Raw genomic sequence first — 27,051 nt, 5'->3', positions numbered from 1 at the left:
ATGAAAAATACGAAACTCAAGCTTAAGTCACTTCTATTTGCAGGGAATCTTGGTATTCCGGATGAATTTTTGCTTAAAAATTTCGAAGACCCTATCACAACATTCTTTGAAAGTACATATCCGTTGTTTGGTAGCACAATAAGTGATACAACATACTTCCACCGACTCTTGAGGTTGACTCTTGATGTTGTTCAATTCATAAATAAATACATGATATCACTTAACAATTCGAATGAAAGGTTGTATTTAAGTTTTGATTCGACATTTCATTCAGAGAAAAATGTTGATGTGTTGCATGATTTGCTTACTCCAGAATTTTTTAATAGAATTAGATGTTCTGGAGTTCCTGTGAGAATTTTTCCTTCCAGAACACGGTTTTCGAGCTTCTATTTAATTGCAAACTCAAACTTTTATACTCTCCAATATTAAATTGTTATATAAACGATACAATCCGTGCATCGCACTAATAAAACATTAGTTTAAATTATATTAGCAAATCATGCACGTGATCATTCGCATTCATGGATTTTTATCATAACTAGTTATTTTTAAAAATATTTAAGTTACTGATTATTATTTAGTATATTTAACTATTAATTATTAAATTATTAAGTTATTTTAAAATTTAGTAAAATATATTTATTTATTTTTGCAAAATAGTAAAATAGATTCTTAAAAGTAATTGATAGTTTTTGTATATGGCAGCTTTGTCGAATGTATATATGGGCTTAATTTGTTGAAAGATCAACAGATATAGACTATAGAGTATAATTGCAGGCTTAGTTTATGATATATACTCGTATAAGAATTTTAATCGATACCCAAGCTAACGACAATAAGCAGATTATTTGAAACAATTGATCAAGCAAAAAAAAAAAAAAAAAAAAAATTACAAATAATCATTAATCCATAATCCGATATTCTTATTATTTATGTACTTAAATACAAAGTGCAGATGAATGACATTACATTTGATTCAACTAATTAACATTAATTATTAAACAACTGTAAAATGGATCGGAAACACAGATTAATGTTGAAAATGAATTTATGCATGTGCTGACTGGAAACAAAGATCGATGTTTATTAGCAAATAGCAAGTGTAACAGGAGCTAGCGTCCATTAATGAAAATAAGAACACACACACACACGCAGATATATATAATTTGAAACGTACGAGTAATATTAATAATTAACTAAGGTATATATAATGAAATAAATGGTCATGAATCAGCAAGCAAGATGTTGAAGAGTCCCATGACTCCTGCATGTCTTCTCACACTGCTATATCTAGATACCAGAGTCAGAGTCTCCCCATCACTAATTTTGACCGAGCCTCGCTTTGGGTAACATGTTGAAAATCCCACAACGTACCCAAATTCGTTTCCAGGTTCATCACGTTTTCCTGTCCCGTATCTTGGAATCGACGTACATATATTTCTTCCTCCCTGCAGCAGGATCCATCCATTAATTTATTATTTTAAATCAATATATATGGTTTGCTATATATATATATATGAATTTCATGATCACAAATTAAAAAAGGTCTATACTAATATATACTTACTTGTCCATAAAGGGCAATACCCACGCCTCCAACATGCTGATGCCCAACTCCATATACCAGATTGCCCCCTTTTGGTAACGTAAAACTCACGGATTTTGTGTCGATGCAAAATTTCTTAGCCAAATCAATACTTCTGGGGTTGCAAGATTTCACTTGATACTCAACCTGCAGCATGAGCAAAATATATGATATATATATATATTTTTGAAACAAATATTATTATAATATGACATGGATATAATTAATGCAATATATGCTTGAATATTGATTAGTACCTGACAATCATGTTGATAAACGATCCCTTGTGAATTGTTGGTCTTTGTTACGATATCCGTTGCATCAAGAACAAAGACTCTAACCGGCACGATGTACGGATCCCATTCCAAATACTTCACCGTATACTTCAAGTAATACGTTACATTCCCATCCAGCTTGTTGTACCCTTGCTCCATCCTACACCTAGTCCCATCCAGGCAACAGCTCAAGCCGCCGTAGTAATCCGGCGGCAAGGGCTGGCCGTCTCCGTCCCTCGTCACGTTGTACAGCTCGCACGTACACTCGAGACATCCTAGTTTATCCACCACGTCTCGTGTGTCGATAACGTGCACGTTGAGCAGCCATTTCTCCACGTACCCGGCGGGAGCATCCGACGGATTGCCGACGACTATCCCGTAAGGGTCCGGCACGTCGCTCCGGGTCCTTCTCGTCTCAGACCCGGATCCAAAGTACTGTATGAGAGCATTACCGCTGCACACACCACTGATGTTTCCGAAAATGGGGGGGAGGCTGGCGTTTAGGGTGGGTTGGAAGTATTTGTCGACGATCCAATGGTGTAGATAAACTTGGGTGAGAGGGACCGATTTGTAATCTTGGTCGACTACCTCGGCTTCGAAGCTCTTGATGGCAACGTGGCCTTGGGGGAAATCCATGCTGGGGTAGTTTTTGTTGGAGACCATGCCTGGTTCCAACTCGATTTTTGGGGAGTAGTACACTTTGGTTTTGATTTGATCATTCTTGGTTTTGGCTTGTGAGTTATGTACTGCTGAAGCTAGGACAAGAAGGAGGATTGGCAGATGTAACAGCTGCCGGGATATTCTTGAAAAGTTGACCATTGCAGGGGTATGAACTCGATCAATCTGCAAAAAAATGATAGAAACACGATTGATGTTGTTTGAACTATTTTAGGACAAGATCATATATGGACACGCACGCACTTGAATAAACCTATTTGTTAAAGAAAAGCATTTATAGAGCTAGGCTAGCTTCAAAAGAAAAGCATTTACAAAACGCACACACACACACAGAGATATATGTAAGAGTGAACATTTATGAAAAAATTAAACTAATACTCTCACTTATTGGAGTTCTCTTTTGGATAATTTTTCAATCAAAATATGAATAAAATAGAAGAACGAGTTCAAGCAGAGACTCACGTACCAATGTTAATACAGGAGCTAGATAGGGTCCAGTGAAAAGATATGGTTAACGATTAATGGAATGTGGTTTCAACTTTGGGTGCTATATATAGACAAATTTTAATCCTTATTATATATATAACTCTTGCTTTAATTTATTGGTCAATTTTATAACAAAGTTGACCAATATATATATAAATATTCTTCTTTCTAGTAGAAAATCTAGGGTTTTTCCATGAAATTTCTAGTACCGAGTTTCTTGCTGATTACATTTTAGGGAAAATATTTTTTTTTGTCTATTAACTTTTCTATTTTTTAATTTTGGTCCATTAACTTTTCAAATTTTTGTTTTGGTGTATACTAACTTTTAGTTTTCGGGTATTTTGGTCCAACTGCTGATGTGGCATCGAAAAATGCTGACTTGGTATCGGAAAATGATGACGTGGCACTGGAAAATGATGACGGATCTAGCTGTCACGTCAACAATCATACCAAAATCACTGAAAATTAAAAGTTAGTGTACCAAAACCAAAATTTGAAAAGTTAATGAACCTAAACAAAAAATGGATAACTTATCTTAACAAAAAAAACATTTCCCCTACATTTTATTAACACACGTGTAACGGTGTAAGGTCTAGGAGAAAACTCCATGCCACATTCAACCACGAGAATGAGAATATTAAAATTTTCATGTTTGATTTTCAAATATATAAAAATATTTCATGTTTGATTTACCTTTTTTTTAAAAAAAAAAAAAAGTAAGTGATTTTGATATAAATTAATTGGTGGAGGCTTATAACATGATATGAAATAAGTAGCTATTGTTATAAATATATTATTATTTATAGATGATTATCTTATTAAAGATATGTGATCAAGATAAATATGTAAAGATAATATTTGTACAGATTTGTATCTTGTAATCTTTTCTTATAAATAGGGGTGATTGAGTTCAATGAAATTTGCACCTGAGTATTGACTCATATGAATTCTCTCTTCTTTCATGAATTCTCTTTACTCATCTCTATTTCTATTATGATTTATAACACGTTATCAGCACGATGTTGTAACCAACTGAGAATAAAAATAATTCTCGTTTTATTGATGCTATTGGAATAGCACAACGTGTTGTCAATACTCAAATTTATGAGAGATATTCATTGGTGCTCTAGAAGTAGCACAAAGATATATTCATCGGTGTTCTAAAAGTAGCACAATGAAAACAATTGATATATTGGTGCCCATGAAATATCATGAATATGTTGATGGCTATAAAGTACCACAACATGATTTTATATTGAGAATTTGAAGAAATTAATGATCATGATATAATATATTGAGAATTTTGAGAGATTCCTGATTACAATTTTGATATATCAAAAGATATTCATGAATTCATGATATAATATATTGAATATTGAAATATTCAAGATTAAGATTTGATATAAGATCAAATATATTGAGAATCTAAAGAGATTCCTAGTTATAATATAATATATTGAGAATCTGAATAGATTCATGATAAAGATGTGATATATGATTTCGTATATTGAGAAAGTGAAGAAATCATGATTGATATCTGATATGATATCCACGATCTATAAATATCATTGAAGAAATTGATCTCATGTCAAAATATATCAATATTGAAATATTGATAAAAAGATGTAAGATTTGATAATATTCATGAAGAATATTAATATAAGATCCAAGATTTGGAAATATTCTCGAAGAATATAATGCCCTTTTGGTTGTTGAGGATCTTATGAATTGAGAAATTTAGTACAATTTCTCAAAGAATATCGATATATGATCTAAAATTGTCAATATCCATAAGAAAAGATTATTAAAGATATATGTGAGATATATATCAAAATATATTGAATAAATATCAATTCAAATCATATATTTGTTAATGTTCTAGAAGAAACATTATCTATTATTTGTCACACTTTTTATGAAAAGTGATCATGATTTGATATTCATTGATAATAATTATATATATCATGTCATAAATGGATCGTGTTTATATCTTATATTTCATATTTGATTTTATTATTTGGTTGATTCATGTTTGTATTCGGAGTATGAATCCTAATGTATTGATTATATATATTTTAGATATTATATAAACTTTTGATTATAGTTTATAAATTCTATCAATATATTGCATGAGTTATTGCATTAATTGAATATGCAATTTGGTGAAAAAATTTCTAATTTAAAAATTTTTATAGTTTAAGGATATATTGGGTTGTTAAATCTTTATTCCATAAAATTTTGATTATGAATTTTAAATTCCTCAATTTTGAGTGTGGATATAAATTTTAAATTTTTTCAATCATTTGATTAAGCTATCATTTTTTAAATGAATGATAGAGTATTTTTATCACATGTTATTATCTTACATGTAGGAACATGAATTTAATGTAAAACGATATTCGTGATAGATCGAATGTTACTTTTGAAGGTAAACGATCTACTTGATGCATACAGGTATTTGAAAAGGTACGTTTGATTTTTTATTCTTTAATTATAATATCTTATTTATAGTATTTTGTTCAAGGAAAACAATTGTGAAAATTGTCTGATTAATGTTGTCCGTTCTTTTAAGAGAACGTGGCAGTGCCAATGAACACAGTTGATACATTGTAGTTTAATTCTTCAAGGAAGAATATGTCATCTCGTATGAAGCGAGATGTGAATCATAAATTCGGCACAAAATATTGAGATATACGTCATAATCAAGTATTGTACTAAACGTACATCGGTATCTCGTATCACTATCGTACCTGAAGTACGTAAAAAAAATTTATTGATATCTATCAAGCAAGATATAAAAGTTTGTGGAGACCATTGATGTCTATCCAAATCATATGTTTCATCGTATGTTGATTGAATGTTTGAAATATCTATAAGATCGCTTGATTGACGATGAAAAAAGATGATGTGCTTGATATTATAAAATAGTGATACACAATAATGACGTATATGTATTTTTTAATCTAGTAGATATTGATTTGGTTTAAATAGTATATTACAAATCAATATTTCTAGAAGAGCTAAAGAGCTCCAAAAGTATCATTGATACAAATACTTTCAGAGTTTGGCATAATAGATTGAATTGAGCATTCAAATTATATAAATAGTTGAAAAACTATTGATAGTGCACAAAGTTGTTAATGAACAATCCAAAAGTTCTTGGATCGATAAATATGGATGTTTTTGAATCAAAGATCCAGAAGATTTTATGAATTCTTATTGGCTTATCAAATTTGATATCACTATCATTAGCTCAAATTGGTAGAGAATCCCCATATTATCTGGAATGAATAAATAACGTGGGCCCACGAATCGCAACATGATGTTTGCGAAAATACGCAATATTGAGAAAATTTCCAGAATATTTAATCAAGACAAGCTTGATCAAAAGATGATATGCATATCAATTTCATGATTATAAATACATTGGTTTAGTTGATTTATTTTGCCTCCAATCAACTATTAAACCATGAGAATAAATGCGTCATATTTGGAAATATCTGAAAGATATATTATAAATATTATGTCAAATGCTCATGTACTGAAAGTTATTGTTTGTGCGAGAAATGCACTACAATAAATCTTTTGAAGGGATTGTAAATATGTTGGAAATATATTGAATCTTATGATCAATTATCTTGAAAAATGAGATTTTATGACGCGACATTCTCATTTATTATTCTTGTAAAACAATGTTTCCAACATTGAGGGGGAGGAAATAGAAGCTACAAGAATATTTGAGATCGATCCCAATGAAATATAAAGTGAACATGATGTTCAAAGTTTAAATCTCAAATACATTATTTGATCTTGTGTATAAGATCGTTTAGCTTTATTTATGTTCAAGTTGAATAATTTAAATCGTCTTTAGTACGAAGAACCCCTTTAAAGAAAATGAGTGAATATCTCAATGTGAAAAGAACAATGGAGGCTGGTTGTTATGAAATAAATCGACGTCCTGCATGACCATATTTTATATTACTTGCAAGTAAATGAAAAAGGACGCTAGAAGCGTTCACTTGTTAATTGTGATGTTAAACATATTATTATATTACTAATTTTATCAATTTCATGTTTACTTATTTTTTACGACCCGTATTAATTCATAAAGTTTATTCAGATTTACCTAATTAATTTAAAATTTAAAACTTGATGATTTGTCACAAATAAAATATATGATAAATAATCATTTTTACTAATTATCTTTCCAATTGAAAAATATTACATTATAACATCCTTTACTTCCCAAAAAATAATATATGAAAACAACATTTAAAAAATTATAAAATATGAATAGAAATTTCAAATACTTTAAGATACATTTAATACATTAATTTATTTGATTTAAATATATGAAAAATTTATTTAAAAATTATAAAACATGGTGAATAAAAATTATAATAATTTAAGATATGATTAATCACAAAATTAGATTAATAGTTTTATTATTTTTTATCTATATATAACTAATTTCATTAAGTAAACATAGTCTATATATGCATCAACTTCATAGTTTAATAATAGGAAAGTGTTTTTTCCTCTACTTTTACTAATTTATTATTACTATTATTATTATAGCCGGGAAAAGATGGGCTTCGATATGAGGGTTTTTTTTTTATTTTTCAATCCACGACATATTTTGCATAGATATGAAGATATATATTAACTGTATATACACATGTTTCTATATGCTTTGATTTATTGACGGTTTACATATCCCTTGATTCCCGAAAATATATGGTAAGTAGTTCACGTGTGATTGCAATTGGGGTAATTAGATCCTAAACTGTGAGTATTACTCAAATTATATATTCGATGATCAATATCTATACACATGAGCATAATTAATGGTATATTGTTGATGTGGTAAATTATGAGACATTAAATTAAAAGATTGAACTTGTAAGGAGATTTCAAAACAAAACAAAAAATATATATAATACAAATGAGGTATAGGAATTTCCTATTTAATCTAACTATCATGGACGAATCTAAAAATTTTGTTTGGCGCCGCATGCAATTAATACAAAATCACAAAAGTATAATAAATGAAAATCCGAGCAAAAAAATTATCGTCAGTTCATAACAAATTCATGATATAATAATTTGATAAGTTGCTAATTTTTTTTTCAATATGTACAACTAATGCAACTTACAATTAACTAATTTACGATTTTTTATCTTATTAAATAAATAGCAAGTTATTTCATATATATATATATATATATATATATATATATATATATATATATACCACACCCTAATAATTTTGAGTAATAGTGATGCATTATATTTAAGATGTAGATCTGAAATACAATGTATATTAGATTTTACTTCATTTGCTGAAAAACGAAAATGCGTAGATTGTTTAAGGTTGTTTGCGGCAGATCATGATCTCATGTTTGAAGCAATTCCGAACACTACCTTATTCTATCAAGATGGATTTAGTGAAAATCGAAAAATAATATAAATTTCGATACGTACCTACCACGTTTGTTGAATCTTTCAATTTGAATGGGACATATAATGATTATTTAATTTACGTAACATTACTTTAGCTTAGGTTTTGCGTTTTAATCCAGTAGTCAACTCAGGATGAAGTGACGTGAACCGGGGGCGGGGATTTGACCTTGATTTGTGAACCGGATCTTTTGGATATATACTCGTGCAATAATTATTCATAAATGTTTGCTTTCACATTTGATGGTTTGTGGGTTGTGCCCATTTGGAGTATTTTTTCCCCCAATAACGTGGTCAAATGCCAATTATTGAATCATCAATATATATGTCAATTTTTATAAAACTATAAGGGTCTCACGTGATCTAATGATATTAAAATAAGGGAAGAAACACTCCCGATGTAGCATAGACTAACCTTGTACCCAATTATTACGATGCAGAACTTAGATTTACGTCAATCCAAATTTTTATAATAAACAATATGGATGTTGCAACTTTTTAATATATATTAATATATATCTATATATATTTAAAAAAACCTCCTATTAATTAATAACTGATAATTATTCATGTATAAATGTTTAGTTTGACCTTTGATTTAAAAAAAGATAACGAAAGTACGAGGAAATATTGTGAGATTTGATATATATCAGGGTATGGATATTAAAATATTTTTAAGTAATTTATGATTGGAGTAAACTGTAGAGTACAAATTAAGAGATGAGAATATGTATTTCTTCAAAGAATTGTCAGCCAAATGACTAATTAACACGCTATTTGACGTGCGGCAACAGTGTTAAATTGCGAGTACGCATGCATGACGTGCGGCAACAGTGTTAATTGTTAGGTTGACCCAATTAGTTACTGAAAGGAATTTTATTTCTTGAATATTTCGGCCTTAATTAATTGGAAATTATAAGATTTTGCTTTCTAAATAAGATAGGATATTTAGTAAATATTGAGTGTATATTTTCGAATATGTTAATGATATATTTGCCAAAGTTTAAATTAGATCTTGATAAGGTGATTATTTGACATAATATAATTCGATATTATCAAGATTTGATTTATAAGATTTGATAGAGTTTATTTCCTACTAAAACTAGTTTTCTTATTTATGTAGGACTCTATCTAAGGCAATCTTCAAGATTTGGATGCTTATCTATAAAAGGAGATTTCCACGCACAAGAAAAGTGAGAGCTTCAGACGAAAAATACTCTGCGCATACTCTGAAGAATTCGATGAAGATCTTGAAGAATTCTGAAGCAAAGTTTGCAACCATCGTTGTTGCATGTCCCCGTGTCACCGTTCGTGTTGAAGACATCAGAGACAACACTGTGGGAACTGTGTTGTTGAAGATATTTTCTGTCTCTTCAATTTAGGCTACGGGAGTTGCATCCAATTTCTTTTATACTCTTATTGTATTTTAGGATGCAAGTTTGATTTCTCAACTCGTTGAGAAATTTAGGATTTAATGACTTTTCGTAAAATCACTAGGATTACTTTGTAAGACTATTCTTACGTTTACTAGTGATATTTAGCCCTAAGGCACCCGCATGAGTTTTATACTCGTGCAAAATTATTTACTTGTGTTTTTATTTACGCTTTAAATTTCCGTTGCACTGTGTTGTCTGTGGTGTTATAACACAAACGACAACACTACCTTATTTTACATAACAACCACGTACACCATTTCTTTCACGTGGCATCAGAGCCACCACTTGACTTTACTAAATGAGTTCCTGGTTTGTGTTTCAGGTTAGTTTTGGACACTCCGTACACAAGTACAATTCGTCCACCTATTTTGGATGGGACAAACTACGGCCCTTGAAAATTGAAGATGAGCATGTATATTCAATCCATTGAGTCCAGGGCTTGGCAGCGTGTTCTTGACAGTTGGACACCACCCATGAGAGATGATGACGTACCAGGACCAAAGCCAAGATCACAATGGACAGCCGATGAGAATACAGCGGCTATTTATAATGCTAAAGCTCTTAATGCTATGTTCACTTCAGTTGATATGAACATGTTTAATCTAATTGGTACTTGTACTTGTGCTAGGGATTCTTGGGAGAAACTACAAACCCACTGTGAAGGCTCGGCTAGTGTCAAAAAGATAAGGATGCGTCTCATAACTTCAAAATTTGAGAAAATGAGAATGGAGGAATCAGAGACCATCATGGAATACAATGGAAGGTTGAAGAGCCTTGCGAATGAAGCATCTATTCTTGGTGATCCTATTTCGAACGAAAGACTTGTATCGAAAGTGCTTCGTTCTGTTCCCAAAAGATTTCACACCAAGGTTTGTGCTATAGATGAATCAAAAGATACATCTATAATGGGTTTGGATGAGTTAATTAGTTCTCTTCGCACCTATGAGATGGAGTTGGAAGCCGAAGATGACTCGAAAGGTAAGTCTATTGCTTTTCAAGTATCTAATGATGTTTACAATGATTTTGCTGAAGTTTAACAGGAAGTAAAAGATTCTGATCTTGAGGAAAATTCTATTGCCTTGATCTCGAAAAAATTTTGTAACGCCCCGTTTTTATCTTAAATGAGTTTATTTGAGTTAATCAAAGATTACAGAGTTCTCGAGCCGGTTTGAATTTGATCAGGGTCCTTTTTGCAAATTTTGGAAATTTCAGGGACTAAAACGCAAATATTGATTTTTATATATTATCTACACTTGGATTTGATTGGGGAAGTCTTCTCCTTCTTCCTCATTGCACGCCTCCTCCATTAGAGCCGCCCCCTTCTCATTCCAAGCTTTAGGATTTCAGTCCGAGCTCGATCCGTCCGTTGGAAATTATTTCTGAAGGCAGATTAGCGATCACTACTGCGAGAGCTTCGTTCTATCGTAAGTTTTTCTACGATCAGATACATTTTAGTTTTTGGATGTTGTTAGAATCGTTCTAGATTCGAGTATGTTGTTCTCTTCAGAGTTCTGATCGTTTATTATCTGTTGGTTTTGAATTAGAGCGACGTCCGGATTTGTTATGATTTTTGGAAGCCATTTTCGAAAATATGGTTTTGAGATTTGTTGGAATTGCCTTGATATGGGTGTATTGGCTTTGATATGAATTGTTATCGCTATTGAACTGTTGTCTGCGTTGTCGGTTTGTTCAGTTATAGCCGTTATGCCGCCGGTTTGAGTTTTAGAGATTTGAACCGTTTTTGGGTTGTTGGACTTTTGCTTGAGTTGAACGTTGTTGTTGATCACTTTTTGTCTCCGTACAGATTCGTTTGGAGTTTGTGAAGCCAGTGTTAATCAGCCTTTTGATCGTCAAGAGATTGGACGAAGAACGGTAAAGAGATTCGCCTTGAACCGTTGTTGTTGTTTAGATTGTATAGCTTTTGATACAATCTTTTGTTGTAGCTTAGCCAGAGTTGGAACTACTGCATTGAAAGGTTAAAGCAGTCATCGTAGCGGGATAGCATACTCGGGACTGTTGGTTCTCGAGTTTCCCTTTTTAAATCACATATTGCATCGATACTTGTTCTAGCATGTGAAACTTGTATTTGGTTGATTGATTGAGTTTTGTTATGTGGCTTATGTTTATGTTTCTGTTATGCATTCATCTTGAGCCTACTTTGATTTCAGCGGGTAGAACCGCCCTTTTTGTTTAGACGTTTGGGAACTATGATTGAGTGACCTAGGTTGTAGTATTTTGCCTAGTGCTACCATACTCAGTATGGTTGCTCAAAGTCTAGAGGAGTGGGATACGTGGCACCACCTCGATTGGGAGAGTCGGTGAGTCATTACGTGTTCTCATCCTCGGGATCCCAAAAGCAGAGCAGTACTCCCTTGTTTATCAGAATTGATATCCTGGTTTTAAAAATATGCATATCATTAGCTTCGACTTGAATATGTTGTTTGATAGCATGTTGTATATTCATTACTTGTTATGTTGTTTTTACTGGGAATGTCATTCTCACCGGTTTATCCGGCTGTTGCTTTGTTTTGTATGTGTACTTGGCAACAGGTGGGGCAGGACCAAGTCAGCGAAGGCCTGGTTAGCAACAAGAGGGAGAGCTAGTAGTGAGACTCGGTTTAGAAGTCGTGTCAGCATGTCTACCTAGTTGTATTTGAACATGTTTAGATATCGAACTTCGTTATGTTATTGTATTGTTTATGCGAGCTGTGTTGAAAGTTTGTCGTTACAAATCCAATACTTTTGAGCGGTTGTGTAACCCTAGAATTTCATGTATTAGTTGGAGAACTTGTGATTGTAATGCATGATAAAATGTTGTTGGTTTTGGACTCAAGTTCTAGCATGATTTCTGCTGTTTTTTCTCTGTTTCTGTCACCGCTCGATCCGCAAGATCTTGCGGATCGAGTGGGAGCAAGCTGTTCTGTCCTCTGTTTCAAATTTTTGGTGGCTCGCTCGATCTGCAAAATATTGCGGATCGAGCGAGGGCTGAGTTTTTCGGGCAGTAACTTTGGAAAAGTTGCTCGCTCGATCCGCAAGATCATGCGGATCGAGCGAGGCACTGTTTCAAAAAAAAAAATTATTGCTTTTAACCTTTGGTTATTGTATGCCTTATTGTTGTTTAATCCCGAGATTAGTTGTTTGGAATCGAGGTCTCACAAATTTACTGATTATCTCAAGGTAATGAAAGAAAAGAAGGATGTGAAAAGTGCACAACCCTCAAAGTTTCCTAGACTGCCTACGTCAGAGAAACCTCAAAAACCTGCTGCTACTCGAGGACCTCGTCAAAGGTATAAAGGTAAGAATCAGTCCTCAAGCAAAAATTTTGATAATGTTCAATGCAGGGAATGTAAGGGATATGGCCACTATGCTTATGAATGCGCAAATCGCCTTCGAAAAGGTATGAATGTTTCTCTGAGTGATGATGATTCTGAAGAAGAACAAGAAAAGGTTGAACAGGAAGATCTCATATCTTTTACTGCTTTACTGGAGAGTAAGAAAAATTTTCAGATTAATCCTCTCGGTGTTGGCTCCGGTGTTGCAACACCTGGACGCAACAATGTTCAAAAATCTGTTTGTTTTGTTGCTTCTAACCTTGACAATTCCAGCAATCATGAAGAACAGGTAGCTGATCCTTATACTCTGGAAGGTATTCAAAAACTCTATGAAGAGTTATACAGTGATTGGAACAAGAGGAATCAGTTGAACACAACTCTTATAAAAGAGAATACTGAATTGAAAGCTGCTGTGGCTAGACTGGAAATTCTCATGAGTAAGAAAGATCTGGAATTAGGGTTGCTGAATTCTGAACTTGAAAGAGCAAAAACTACACTTGATAAATTTAATTCCAGTTCGAGCAAACTTGATTCCATTTTGACTATGGGTAAGAATGATAAGTTTGGACTTGGTTTTAAAGAAAGTGTTTTTGAAACTGGTGAATGTTCCAAAACACCAGTGTTTGTGAAGGAAGGTAATGATTCCTTGAACCATCCTTCAACTACTTCGAAAGGTAAGAAACTCATTGTTGAAAAGGATGTTTCTGTTCCTAAGCAAAAACAATGGAAGCGTCCTTTTGTATGTCATTATTGTCTCAAATCTGGTCATATCAGGCCTTTTTGTCGTAAGCTTAAAAATGACTATGTTTTGTGGGAATCTAAGCAAGTGTTACCCTCCGTGTTGTCCAACACCAAGAGCAACACTGGCAGAAAGAGGCCCACTATGAAGAAAGTTTGGATACAAAAGCCTCATGTTAGATGTTTTGTTATTTATACTTCCTTGAAAGCTAACACTGCAGGTAATTGGTATTTTGATAGTGGAAGCTCTCGGCACATGACAGGTTTGAAAGATCATCTCACGGACTACATTGAACAAAATGATGGTAGAGTGACCTACGGAGGTGGTGCAAAGGGAAGAATTATTGGCAAAGAAACACTCAATGTGGAAGGGTTTCCAAAGCTTCATAACGTCTTACACGTTGAAGGACTCAATGCAAATTTAATTTCAATTAGTCAACTGTGTGATGATGACTTGCATGTGAAGTTTGATAAGAATACTTGTGAAGTTTTTGATAATGCTAATCGTTGTGTTATCACAGGTACAAGATCAGTTGATAACTGCTACCAACTCGGTGAAGAATTGGCATGTAGACACTCAAAGATTGATGAGTTTAGTCTATGGAACCAAAAACTTGGACATGTGAATTTCAAGACCTTAAAGAATCTGAGTAAGTATGAAGCTGTCAGAGTTCTTCCAAATCTAAAGACTGGTATTCCACATGTTTGTGGTGCATGCCAAAAAGGTAAGCAAACCCGTGTTGCGCATCCCGTGTTACAACACTGTGGGACAACACGGTGTCTTGAACTTTTGCACATGGATTTGATGGGTCCCATGGAAGTCGAAAGTTATGGAGGTAAAAAGTATTCTTTGGTATGTGTTGATGATTTTTCTCGTTTTACATGGGTAAGATTTCTTAGAGAAAAATCAGACACTTTTGGTGTTTTTAAGAATTTGTTTACCAAGATTACTAACCTACATACTTTGACTGTAGCAAGGATCAGAACTGATCATGGAAAGGAATTTGAGAACTCATTGTTTTCTTCTTTGTGTGATAAGAAGGGCATCTCACAAGAGTTCTCTGCCCCAAAAACTCCTCAACAGAATGGAATTGCCGAAAGGAAGAATAGAACGTTGCAGGAGATGGCTAGGGTGATGATGAGCTCAAAAAATATCTCCAAAAGATTTTGGGCAGAAGCATTGAACACAGCGTGCCATATTTCCAATCGTGTTTATTTGAGAAGTGGATCTTCGATGACTTTCTATGAAATCCTCATGGGAAAGAGACCAAATCTTAATTATTTTCATATATTTGGTTGTGTGTGTTATGTTTTGAACGATAGAAATCACCTAGCAAAATTTGATTCCAAGAGTGATAAGTGTTTGTTCCTTGGTTATTCTACTAATAGTCGTGCATATAGGATGTATAACCTTAGAACCAAAACAATGATGGAATCTATTAATGTTGTTTTTGATGATGGTGCAGATCTCAAGGGAAAAACTGCTGAAGATGATACTGAAAGCTCGCTGGAAATTTCCTCCGAAGAACACAGTATTGTTCCTGATGTTGCAACACCAAACACAACACTGGTTCCTCCAAAAACTGTTCATGAGGAAAATTCGCAAGAAAATGAGAAAGTTGAGATGATTACTGTAAAGGACATTCCAAGCAAGATACAGAAGAATAATCCTTCATCTCAGATTATTGGAGATGTTCATGGAACAAGGCAAACCCGTGCTAAGGACAAAGTTGACTACCGCAAGATGGTTGGGTTAGTATGCATGAGTTCCGTATACTCACAGGTAATGCATTCCTATTTTGTTTCCAATATTGAACCCAAGAATGTCAATGATGCTTTGAATGATGAATTTTGGGTAAATGTCATGCATGAAGAACTTGAGAAATTTGTCCGAAATGATGTTTGGTTTTTAGTTCCACCACCTGATCATGGTAATGTCATTGGTACAAAATGGATTTTCAAAAATAAAACCGATGAATCAGGAAACATTATAAAGAACAAAGCAAGGTTGGTTGCTCAAGGGTATACTCAGGTTGAGGGGGTTGATTTTGATGAGACCTTCGCTCCTGTTGCCCGCATTGAGTCTGTCCGACTATTGCTAGCAATTGCAAGTCATATGGGTATAAAACTTTACCAAATGGATGTAAAGAGTGCGTTTTTGAATGGTATTTTGAATGAGGAAGTGTATGTGAAGCAACCCAAAGGCTTTGAGGATCCACACCACTTGGATCATGTTTACAAGTTGAAAAAAGCACTCTATGGTTTGAAGCAAGCTCCACGAGCATGGTATGGTAGGTTGACCGAGTATTTACTCGAAATTGGCTTCAAACGAGGTGAGGTTGACAAAACCCTTTTTATTCAAAAGGCCAAAGGTGAAATTCTTATTTGTCAAGTCTATGTGGATGACATTATCTTTGGTGCTTCGTCTCAAAAGCATGTTGATAATTTTGTTGAATGCATGTCTTCTACTTTTGAAATGAGCATGGTAGGAGAGTTAACCTTTTTCCTTGGATTGCAAGTTAAGCAAACAAATGATGGGATTTTTCTTTGTCAAAGTAAGTATGCAAAGAATTTGGTAAAAAAGTTTTGCAAAGAGAATGTTAAGAACATGAAAACTTCTATGGGCTCAACCGCTCAAGTGAAAAATTAGGAAAAGACAGTGTTGCGGCTGGTGTTGACAACACCATGTATCGCAGCATGATAGGGAGTCTTTTGTATTTGACTGCTAGTCGTCCTGATATCATATTCAGTGTGTGTTTATGTGCTAGGTACCAATCTGATCCAAAGGTTACCCATTTAAAAGCTGTTATGAGAATTTTGAAATATGTTTCGGGTACATTGGATTTGGGATTGTGGTATACGAGGGAAACCAACACTAACCTTGTAGGTTTTAGTGATGCTGACTGGGCTGGTGATGTGAATGATAGAAAGAGCACTACGGGTGGGTGTTTTTACCTTGGCAATAATTTGGTTTCATGATATAGTCGTAAGCAAAATTGTGTGTCACCTTCGACCGCTGAATCTGAATATGTGGCAGCCGGAAGTTGTTGTTCACAACTTCTTTGAATGAACGAAATGATTAAAGACTATGGTTTTAAGAGTGAACCCCCCATTTTTTATTGTGATAATTCGAGTGCTATTGATATATCAAAGAATCCAGTTCAACACTCACGCACAAAACACATTGATATTCGTCATCACTTTATTCGAGATTTGGTAGAAAAAGGTATGATTCGAATGGAGTTTGTTGGAACCAATAACCAATTGGCAGACATCTTTACTAAAGCATTAGATCATGAGAGATTCTCAACTCTTCGGAGGTCTCTCAGCATGTGTGCATTATAATCCTTTGCATGTGTTGTCTGCGGTATTACCACACTACCGACAACACTGTTGTTTTTCTTGTCATGCATTTTTAGGATTTTAGGCATTCTGCACTCATTTTGTTTTGTGTAGTGCTTGAATTTCTGTTACAATGATTCAATTGATGCCAAGTTTTTCTGCAAAAATCTTTTTGGCACACTGACCCTTTTTGGCTTAGAACTCTGATCAAACCACCGAGTATTTGAGGAATGTACGTGTATTTCATGTTCTTGTTCCATGTGAAAGGTGGTCTCGCACTTTCAGTGTTAAAATCTTTTATGAAGTTTGGTGACCAATGTCATAAAAACAAACTTTGTCAAATCGGAAGAAAATGGAAAAAGCTACCTAGTTGAGTCTAATGAAGACTGTTCGATTAGTGTGAAAGCTACCACTTCTGAAATTTTGTCTGTTAAGGGTAATCAAGTGTGCAAAATTCAAATTCTTTTGAAAAACTTTGGTGTTGTTGATGATGTTGGCAACACGAGAGGCAACACTACACTTGTCAACATATTGTTTCACTTGTGATTGCATTTTTATTTTATGTGACACTCTGTTTAGGCATAAAATAGGTCATGCATATGCATTTTTGCTCATAAGGTCCTGTTTTTGGGTAAGGTTCTACATAGACGAATTTTGATGATTTATCCTATTTACTAAAAATTGAATTTTTGTGATTGATTTTTGTTTCAGTGGAGTTAAGCCGATGTGGAGTTAATTCTGAAAGATTTGGGCTGAAATAGTTATCTCAGATTATTGCCTTATTTATGGGATTTTATCTCTTTAATCTAGTTTTTAATTTTTGGCCGTCAGGAAAGTTACCGTTGTAACTGGAGGGAGATCAGGGATCAGGGTAATTATGGGTTTGTTAGGATTTTGTTACTGTTTGAGATAAGGGTTCTATATATATGATTTTTAATAATTATCGGGCATTATCATCTTCTCACAATTCTTGATTCTCGATTGTTTTTCTCTGCAAACCCTACCCTTCTCTCACTCTCAAATTTTCGTTCAATGGCAGGATTTGATCCACAGGATATTCGAAGTGAGATGGGCCACAAAGAGCCTGATGTTGCTGTCGGTGTTACAACACCAGAAAACCCATCTTCCACTCCTTCTCTGTCGATAGTTCCAGTACCCATGGAACCTGTTCCTCTCGCTGTTCTTATGCCTGGAGAACCAGGGAATGCAATTGATGTGGAGAATCTTCCTGATTTCTCCGTTTTGAATAGGGTGAATCCTGCTGCACCAATGGCTCGCCGATCAAAAAGGCATGTAGGCTACAACCCTGATTTTACTCAATCCAAGAGATTCTACAAGGGTCCTCGTATCTCCATGGCCAAAGAGGATCGCAGCTCTGGTGATGATTCGGAGGATGCCGATTATGAATTTGTGGCAAGGAAGAAACCTTCTGGCTCTGCTGCTGCCTCTGCCTCCGCTCCGATTGTTGAATCTGCTTCTGACAGCAATGATTCGAGTCCATCTGATGGTGTTCCTCCTAAGGACACTTCTGCAGCTACTGATCCTCAAGAAAATGCTGATTCGGATGAAGATGCCACTCTGGCACAAATTTTGGAAAGCCTCAAACAAGGAAAGGCTTCCTCTTATGTTCCTCCCTCTGCTCATATCTCCGATGATGAGCCTGATGCTGAGATGATGGAGGAGTTTGCACAAGGCAAAGCACATCAAGATTCTGCCTCTTCATCCTCTTCCTCCTCTACCGATTCTGCTGCTGACTCTTCTGATAAGAGTGCTGATATTGGAGAAGAAGAAGACTCTGAGGATGTTTCCAGCATGGATGCTGATGAAGACCCTCTGGACCAAGAGGATGTTTCTGCTGCTGCTGCCAGTGTTGCTGTTGGTGTCGTCAACACCACAGACAACACTGTTGATGAGGATTATGACATGGATGCTGCCCATTCCCTCATTTTTTACTCTGGTGATGCTGCTGCTACTTGGCCTCTTCTCGCTCACAGAGGTCTTCTGGATGAAAGAAATATAGATGTACGCTCCTACGATAGGTACAATCTAATTGACTTTTTGAAGCTTCGACAGCTATATTCTACTGTTGTTGCCGTGATACCCTACTGTAAGAGGGTGATTCTGGAATTCTATGCAAACTTGACCGCGATCATTGAAGATCCAGAGTCTGCAAAGTATGGATTGGTGTATCTACGGGGTCGGCTGTTCGAGTTCTCTCTGGCCGTGATCAATGCTCACTATTCCACCCCAGATGTTGATGAAGGAAATCCTCCAGAGATCAATGAAGTGATCAATGTGCTCACTGATGGTATGATCAAACAATTCTCTGACCATTTTTCTGCATCAAATCTCACCTCGTTCTATTCGGTACTACATAAGATAGCAGTGAGGAATTGGACTCCTTCTTCCAACTCCACAGTTATCACAAGACCACAAGCGGTCATTTTGTATGCCATTGGGGCTGGCTGTCTTTTTAATTTTGGGAAGATGGTATTCAAGACAGTGCTCCAGTTTGCTGATGGAGGACTCGGGTCTACTAAGCTGCCATTTCCATCTTTGATCTACGGCATTTTGGAATCTCAAGCTTTCATCCTCAATATTACAGAAAATCTCACTGATCAACCTGAGATTCTGAAGCTAGCAGCTGGTCTTCTCAAGGGAAATCGAGTTCTGGATTTGCCCTGGACTCCTACTCCTACTCCTGCTACTGAAGCTACTGGTGTTGCACCCGGTGTTGCCAACACAGGTGACAACACTGAAGAAACAGTGCCTACTCCTACTACCCTGGAATTCACAACTACCACCATTCAGCTGCTGATGACTCGTGCCGAGGAAAAGATTGCTCAAGCTCAAGAAGACATTGCCTTCTATAGCACGGTCTTGGCTGATTGTCGGCGACAACTTGGCATTTCTGGCCAAACAGGGGGCGATAGTGCACAAGATGAAAATGAAGCTGGTCCATCTGGGACTAAGGATGATGAGAATGAAGCCACTGATCAAGATAACTCTGATAGTGATCAAATTTAGATTTTTCTTCTTCTCTCATCTTTTCTTTATTTGCTTCATTCTGATTTTAATATAACTGTTTTTGTTCGTTCTAGTTACGTGCCTTAATTGCTCATATATGTTAACTAGACTAACATCTTCTACCCCACTTATGCTCTGTTATATGAATTAAAGAATCCCATGGGTTATTGTCCATGTTATCCACCGTGTTACGACACGAAGGACAACACTTCAGGGAAAGACTTTAAAATTCAGGGGGAGAAGATTTTTAAACTCAGGGGGAGTTTATGATTATCTTACACTTGTGCAATATGTTGTCCAGAAAGCAAAAAAGGGGAGATTGAAAGGAATTTTATTCCTTGAATATTTCGGACCTAATTAATTGGAAATTATAAGATTTTTCTTTCTAGACAAGATAGGATATTTGGTAAATATTGAGTGTATATTTTCGAATATGTTAATGATATATTTGCCAAAATTTAAATTAGATCTTGATAAGGTGATTATTTGACATAATATAATTCGATATTATCAAGATTTGATTTACAAGATTTGATACAGTTTATTTCCTACTAAAACTAGTTTCCTTATTTATGTAGGACTCTATCTAAGGCAATCTTCAAGATTTGGATGCTTATCTATAAAAGGAGATTTCCACGCACAAGAAAAGTGAGAGCTTCAGACGAAAAATACTCTGCGCATACTCTGAAGAATTCGAGGAAGATCTTGAAGAATTCTGAAGCAAAGTTTGCAACCATCGTTGTTGCATGTCCCCGTGTCGCCGTTCGTGTTGAAGACATCAGAGACAACACTGTGGGAACTGTGTTGTTGAAGATATTTTCTGTCTCTTCAATTTAGGCTACGGGAGTTGCGTCCAATTTCTTTTATACTCTTATTGTATTTTAGGATGCAAGTTTGATTTCTCAACTCGTTGAGAAATTTAGGATTTAATGACTTTTCGTAAAATCACTAGGATTACTTTGTAAGACTATTCTTACGTTTACTAGTGATATTTAGCCCTAAGGCACCCGCACGAGTTTTATACTCGTGCAAAATTATTTACTTGTGTTTTTATTTACGCTTTAAATTTCCGCTGCACTGTGTTGTCTGTGGTGTTACAACACAAACGACAACACTGTTTTATTTTACATAACAACCACGTATACCGTTTCTTTCAGTTACAAATATTAAACTTACTATATGATGATATATAGAATTAACAAAGACTATCTTCAGATAAACTTCTTAATTTTTTTTTTTATTCAAGCGAGGGAAACACTCAAATATAAAGTTAGCTTAAGACTATATATATTTCTTCGAGTATGAATATTATAGTATGAAATCATGCCAGAGCGAGCCAGACAGGTAAAATGTTTGAACAAATTCTAACGATATATCATATACTCACCGGCCCGAGAATAGAGGTTGGTCCATTAAAGGTCGATTGAGGATATGGACTCCTCTCAACTTTTGATATGAAATTAATGATATTTTTATTATTTAGTTAATAAATTGAGTTTACAAAATGAAATATCGTAAAAACCAATTGCAAGTCACATTTATGGTATATATTGAAAAATATTGTAGAGAAACTGTAAATTTAATCATGTATGTTTGTCACTTTGCGATTTTGGTCCTCTTTGTTTTCATATTTCAGTTTTATTCCTGCATGTTTCAATTTTTGGCAATTTTGGTTCTTTTTATTCAAAAATTCTTACGTGACACTGCACACGTCAGCTCCACATCAGCACTGAATTGGTGTCACGTCAGCGCCACGTCGAAAAAATGATTAAAATTTCCAAAAAAATAAAAATAGCGAACTAAAACTGAAATCTAAAAATATAAATGACTGAAATCGCAAAGTAACAAACATACATGACCAAAAAAGAAATTTTCCCAAAAATTATATTTAGTAGCTTATCAAATCAATTGTATCATAAGTTATTATGAATTTATGATATTTTCAAACTTTTTAGATTGTCTTTTATTTGATAAAAATTATAATTATGTGACTTGATATGAATTGTGTCCGTTCGACTCTAGAGAGTATTAAAAGAAAAAATCAAACTCCTGACAGGTGATCCAATGCTCACTTAGTCAATCAACTTAAACATATCTATGTAGATATCTCTACTATTTAATAATAATTGAGAGGCTCTTAATAACAGTTCTCAAGAGGACACCAATTTTTGTTCTTGATGGGTTACACCTAAAAATTCAACTAGGCCTGAGCCCAATCATGAAGGTCCACTCCAAATATTTTTCAGGCCCAAACTTATTTAAATATTATATATATTTAAGCAGGCCCTGAATTCTACAAAAGCCATAAGAGGCTCAAGCCCGTGAAAAACTCTCCGAATATCTATAAATAGCTCAAGTCACCTCATTATTAAGGCACACATTTTTTTAGCACTATAACGCGCTACTCTTCATTATTATTCCTTGAGTAATCACTGACTTGAGCGTCGGAGTGCCTTCGCCGGGAACCCCCGGCTCCTCTGACTTTGTTTTGTGACGTAGGAACAATCCACTGAAGATCTCCACCGAAAACATACAATGATTTGTTGATATTACGGACTTTACGAAAGCAACGTGTCATATACAAGCGATTTTTGGCTACATCAGTTCCGATTTTACCCTCTCCTCTTTTTCATATCCATTATCCCACTAAACCTCCTATCATAACTCTACCTACAAAAAATTACATATAAAATAACATCTATTTTACACACGCATGAACGTGTGCATCTGTTGCTAATATATTATGAAACGTGAATTACTTCTATATAGCTAGTTGTATACAACGATTTTGGTATACATGATATGTTTTATGTCATGAATCATGATTCTAACTCATGAGATGTATATATATTAATTTAATTAATTAATATTAATAATAATATAGTAAATAACTAAATATTAGCTAGTATATCTTTCTTGCGGTAGTTTACTTTTTCTCTTTTTTTTTTCCTTTCTTTTTGAATCCGGTAGTTTACATTATGTCAAACCCGACAAAGTCCTTTTTTTTTTAAGTTTAAAATACATGGAAGTCCTGACTCCTTCTCCACTGATGAAATTTGTGAAATTCTTATATTAATCAGGGTTAGATTGGTCTTTGACTCTTCTGTTGGTTTTCGTCAAACAATATATTTTATTTTATTGGTTAAATTGCCGAATATATATATATATATATATATATATATAAAGTTTTATTATGATGCCCAATAACTATATCCAACTCCGTGCCCACCATGTACAATAAGTGAGTTGACCAGTACAATAAGTGAGTTGACTTTCACATGGTCGACACGGAGTTGGGTAAAGTTGTTGGACAGCATAACAAAACTTATATATATATATATATATATATATATATATGTGTGTGTGTGTGTGTGTGTTATCATTGGATCCAACAATATATATTCATCATCATTCATTTGATTCAAATTTTACAATAAGAGTTGACAAATAATTGTGTATATTATCGTTATCTTCTAATTCATCATCCAATATTTAATCATCTTATTTTTTTACTTAGAATATTAATTAATTATATGTGACTACGTGTGTTATTATATCATCTCTTCGGATAAATCAATAGATGAATGCGAAAGGCAACTAAAATTTATTGTTTTCTTAAAAATTTATATAAAGAATAATTTTATAGAACTTTAATTAGACTCCCAAAATTTATATATATTAAGTGCATGCATGTATGATGTATTGGATTTCAACTGGTGGAATGTTATTTTTAAGAAATTGGGAGAAGCCTTTAGTAAGAATTTGCGTGCCTCTAACTAGGCTTGTCGTAGTATGAACTAGTTATAATTTACGTAACCAATTAATCCATCCAAAAATATTAACTAAATAACTATATATCCCATATCATGATTCCCTTTCTCTAAAGATATTTTTTCTGTACATCCTTTTTTTTTTTTTTGAATAACTGTATATCCTTTTAAAGAAACACTAAAATCAAACCTGGCGAATTTTCTACCATCTGGAGAACAAAATCAAATCAAATACATAAACCGATTAGTCAAACTCCTACGAGCCAAGAAACAAACCTATTAATTGATCAAGAGTCAACACAATGGGTACAGTTTACCAAACACACGTTTTGGATATATATATCAGTTGTTTTCATGATACATGGTGCATTGATTATTTTGAGTTGATTACAGTTAATAAAATATAGAAAATCAAAATTGCCCCGATTAAAGAGTAATTATCATGTGCGCGTGACAAATTTTCGAAGCTACCAAATACTTAGTGATGAAGTTTTTATAAGTTTGAATTAACAAAAGCAGGGAAATTTATTTGCATTGTCTCCAAGAGATATCAGTACGTACACAGTGTGATCTTTAGTTCTTTACAATATTTTTATAATAAATAACCAAGAAGATCCTCGGAAAATCCGATGGAAATAAGGTCAATGACTCAGTTGTACGAATTTCCAAGTAAATATCGCCTTTTAATTTAATTTTTTTTTTTGAAATAAAAATAAAAATTTCATATTTGTTTTCTAAAAGCTTTTATGTATTGTCCGTGGACCGTGGCTTTTAAAATCATTTAACTTTATGTATGTAGATCATATTCATAATTATTTAATTAGTTTCTATCCTGTATTATCAATAGTTGTTTCGCATCCTCCAAATTATTGGTTTGGGATTATAGAATAAGGTCCATATATGATATTATAATAATCATCATTTGATTTTATTTATGTTTCTTGTTTTATTATTAGTTCCTTTTATTATTTTATTTTTTTGGAAAAAAGACTATTGGAGTAGAAGGCATAAAAGTCAAATATTATTGGGTAATTTTCTTTTTTTTTTCATCTATAATTATTGGGTAACTTTCAATACATCATGTTTCGAGTATATCTTATTTTGAAACAGTCTTTATTATTTTGAAAGTAATCTTTTATGGTTAAAGCATAAACAAATACCATTTGCCATAATTTATATGAAATGTGATCTCAGTGCACATTGGCTAATAATTGTGAAATACATTTACTTGTGATCGTGGTTTCTAAATTTGTTGCTCCACAAAGAGCCCTTTGACAAGAAAAATATTAACTTCCTTGCAGCGGGATGCATGTATTCGCAGTATATATATTAATTATTTTATTGTTTTCTTTATATTTAATATTAGGTATTACTCTTATGATAATATGAACTCCACCAAGTTCGGTAGACAACCTCCACCTTTTATATATACTAGTAGTTTGCACACACAATGTGTGTGTTTGTTAATATATATATTATTAATTTACCATTTTAGAAGATAAAATATATGTAATAGTTATTATTATTTTTCAATAAAAAAAAACTCAAACAGCTAAAACATGCATGGTGGAGAGTTACTTTTCATGAAAATATTGAAATTACTAAATTACACTTTTGCTTTTAAAAATCGTTTTATTAGGTGGAGGGTAAATTTTGAAAATTCACTTAAAAATATCAAATACAGTTACTATAACATACTCTCACTTCATTAAATAGTAATAGATATATGTATATATATATATATATATATATGTCATTTTATGTTTGGATATAAGCTTGTGAGTAATTGGAAATGATTTTTCTTATTTATTTTTTTAATAATGTATGTATCCATAGTCGCTACCCTTCGGTGCGAACTTGATAACATAATTTGCAAATTATCGCGTTAGCCCAATGTTTTACTCAGTTACTTTTTTGGGTGATCAATTTTTCTGGTTTGGTGTCTTATAAAATCGGGCCATTTAAAATACATGGCATTCCGTGCATATTTATGTATTTAATAAAACATATGTGCAATCAAACGGAGATCATTGTTTTTAAACCCAAATTGTGTAGGATTATCGACAAATCTCAATGTAATCTTCATTTTAGAGATTTCTTCTTAAAAAGTTCTATGATACAATTTAGGGATGAGTGTTTGCAATTTTTAAGAATAAGTGATTATAATTTTTTTTAAAAAAATATAATAACTTATTTTTAAAAGTTGCATACACTATTTATATGATTGAATTACCAGGTTTCAAACTCAAACAGCCAAACAAGACTTATCATATTGGACCGAAATATATGGATCCAAAATTTCATAATAGCTTGAAACTAAAATAGGGGAACAATACTTAATTTCTTGAGTCCAAAACTCAATGGACCAAACATCAGGTCCATTTGCTTGAAACTCATTCATATAAAATCATGGACTCATAGTTCACATCAATTCCCATTTGCATCATTTTACAAATTTCAAAATTAGAAATTATCGTTTAAAAAACGCTACAAAACAAACGAACTAAGTGCGGTGACAATTAAAAGGAGAAAATTTATCAGCAATAAATCCTGTAATATTTCATGTTATATTAACCACTGATTATCGTTTGTCTGATTCAACATATTAAAAAAAAGACTTTTATACCAATAAAATGTGATTTCTAAAATTTTATTATTATTTTTAGATATTTTGTTTAAAAAAATTTCAACCCACGAAAGAGGAGAGATTAAGGAAGTGTTTGCTTTTATTTTACAAAATTTCAAAATTTTCAAAATTTTGTGGGAGCTCTCCCAGTGTAGTGAAATAGTGGGGGCAAAATAATGTAATTCATAGTTCAAGAGATAAATCGATAATTAAAAGAGATTTAGGGTGCAAAATGCAATTCACATGGATTTTTTTAAAAAAGTCCATTAAATTCCATGAATATTAATTAATTATTG

The 27,051-nt window shown here is 33.4% G+C and overlaps 2 protein-coding genes across 3 annotated transcripts; one reads left to right on the top strand and one right to left on the bottom strand.

Annotated features, from left to right (window-relative positions):
* Positions 1 to 1,066: 1,066 nt before the first annotated feature.
* Positions 1,067 to 3,112, bottom strand: LOC140874926 (uncharacterized). Of its 2 annotated transcripts, XM_073278415.1 has the most exons (4): positions 3,005 to 3,112; positions 1,843 to 2,703; positions 1,568 to 1,732; positions 1,067 to 1,448 (listed from the first exon to the last, which is right to left on the bottom strand). In XM_073278415.1, exons 2-4 carry the CDS (start codon positions 2,677 to 2,679, stop codon positions 1,224 to 1,226), a joined length of 1,227 nt encoding a protein of 408 aa, XP_073134516.1. In that variant the 5' UTR covers positions 2,680 to 2,703; positions 3,005 to 3,112; the 3' UTR covers positions 1,067 to 1,223. The 2 variants fall into 2 exon arrangements, with proteins under 2 accessions (XP_073134516.1, XP_073134517.1); XM_073278416.1 differs by lacking the exon at positions 3,005 to 3,112 and having other exon boundaries at positions 1,843 to 2,863.
* Positions 3,113 to 10,324: 7,212 nt separating this feature from the next.
* On the top strand, positions 10,325 to 11,041 carry LOC140868610 (uncharacterized). The gene is made up of 2 exons (XM_073272930.1): positions 10,325 to 10,789; positions 10,961 to 11,041. Exons 1-2 carry the CDS (start codon positions 10,325 to 10,327, stop codon positions 11,039 to 11,041), a joined length of 546 nt encoding a protein of 181 aa, XP_073129031.1.
* The last annotated feature ends 16,010 nt before the right edge of the window (positions 11,042 to 27,051 follow it).

This window comes from Henckelia pumila, chromosome 1, assembly GCF_033568475.1.
Source record: "Henckelia pumila isolate YLH828 chromosome 1, ASM3356847v2, whole genome shotgun sequence".
In the NCBI taxonomy this organism is placed as follows: domain Eukaryota; kingdom Viridiplantae; phylum Streptophyta; class Magnoliopsida; order Lamiales; family Gesneriaceae; genus Henckelia; species Henckelia pumila.
Note: the sequence above shows the minus strand (reverse complement) of the source record. Positions and strands in the feature narration are given on the sequence as shown.

Excerpts from the sequence above, each read along its gene's own strand:
- LOC140874926 (XM_073278415.1), bottom strand. The coding sequence starts at position 2,679 with ATGGTCAACTTTTCAAGAATATCCCGGCAGCTGTTACATCTGCCAATC. Across the intron at positions 1,733-1,842 it reads TTTATCAACATGATTGTCAG|GTTGAGTATCAAGTGAAATC; the intron begins GTACTAATCAAT and ends CTCATGCTGCAG. Across the intron at positions 1,449-1,567 it reads GTATTGCCCTTTATGGACAA|GGAGGAAGAAATATATGTAC; the intron begins GTAAGTATATAT and ends ATCCTGCTGCAG.
- LOC140868610 (XM_073272930.1), top strand. The coding sequence starts at position 10,325 with ATGAGCATGTATATTCAATCCATTGAGTCCAGGGCTTGGCAGCGTGTT. Across the intron at positions 10,790-10,960 it reads CCAAAAGATTTCACACCAAG|GAAGTAAAAGATTCTGATCT; the intron begins GTTTGTGCTATA and ends GAAGTTTAACAG.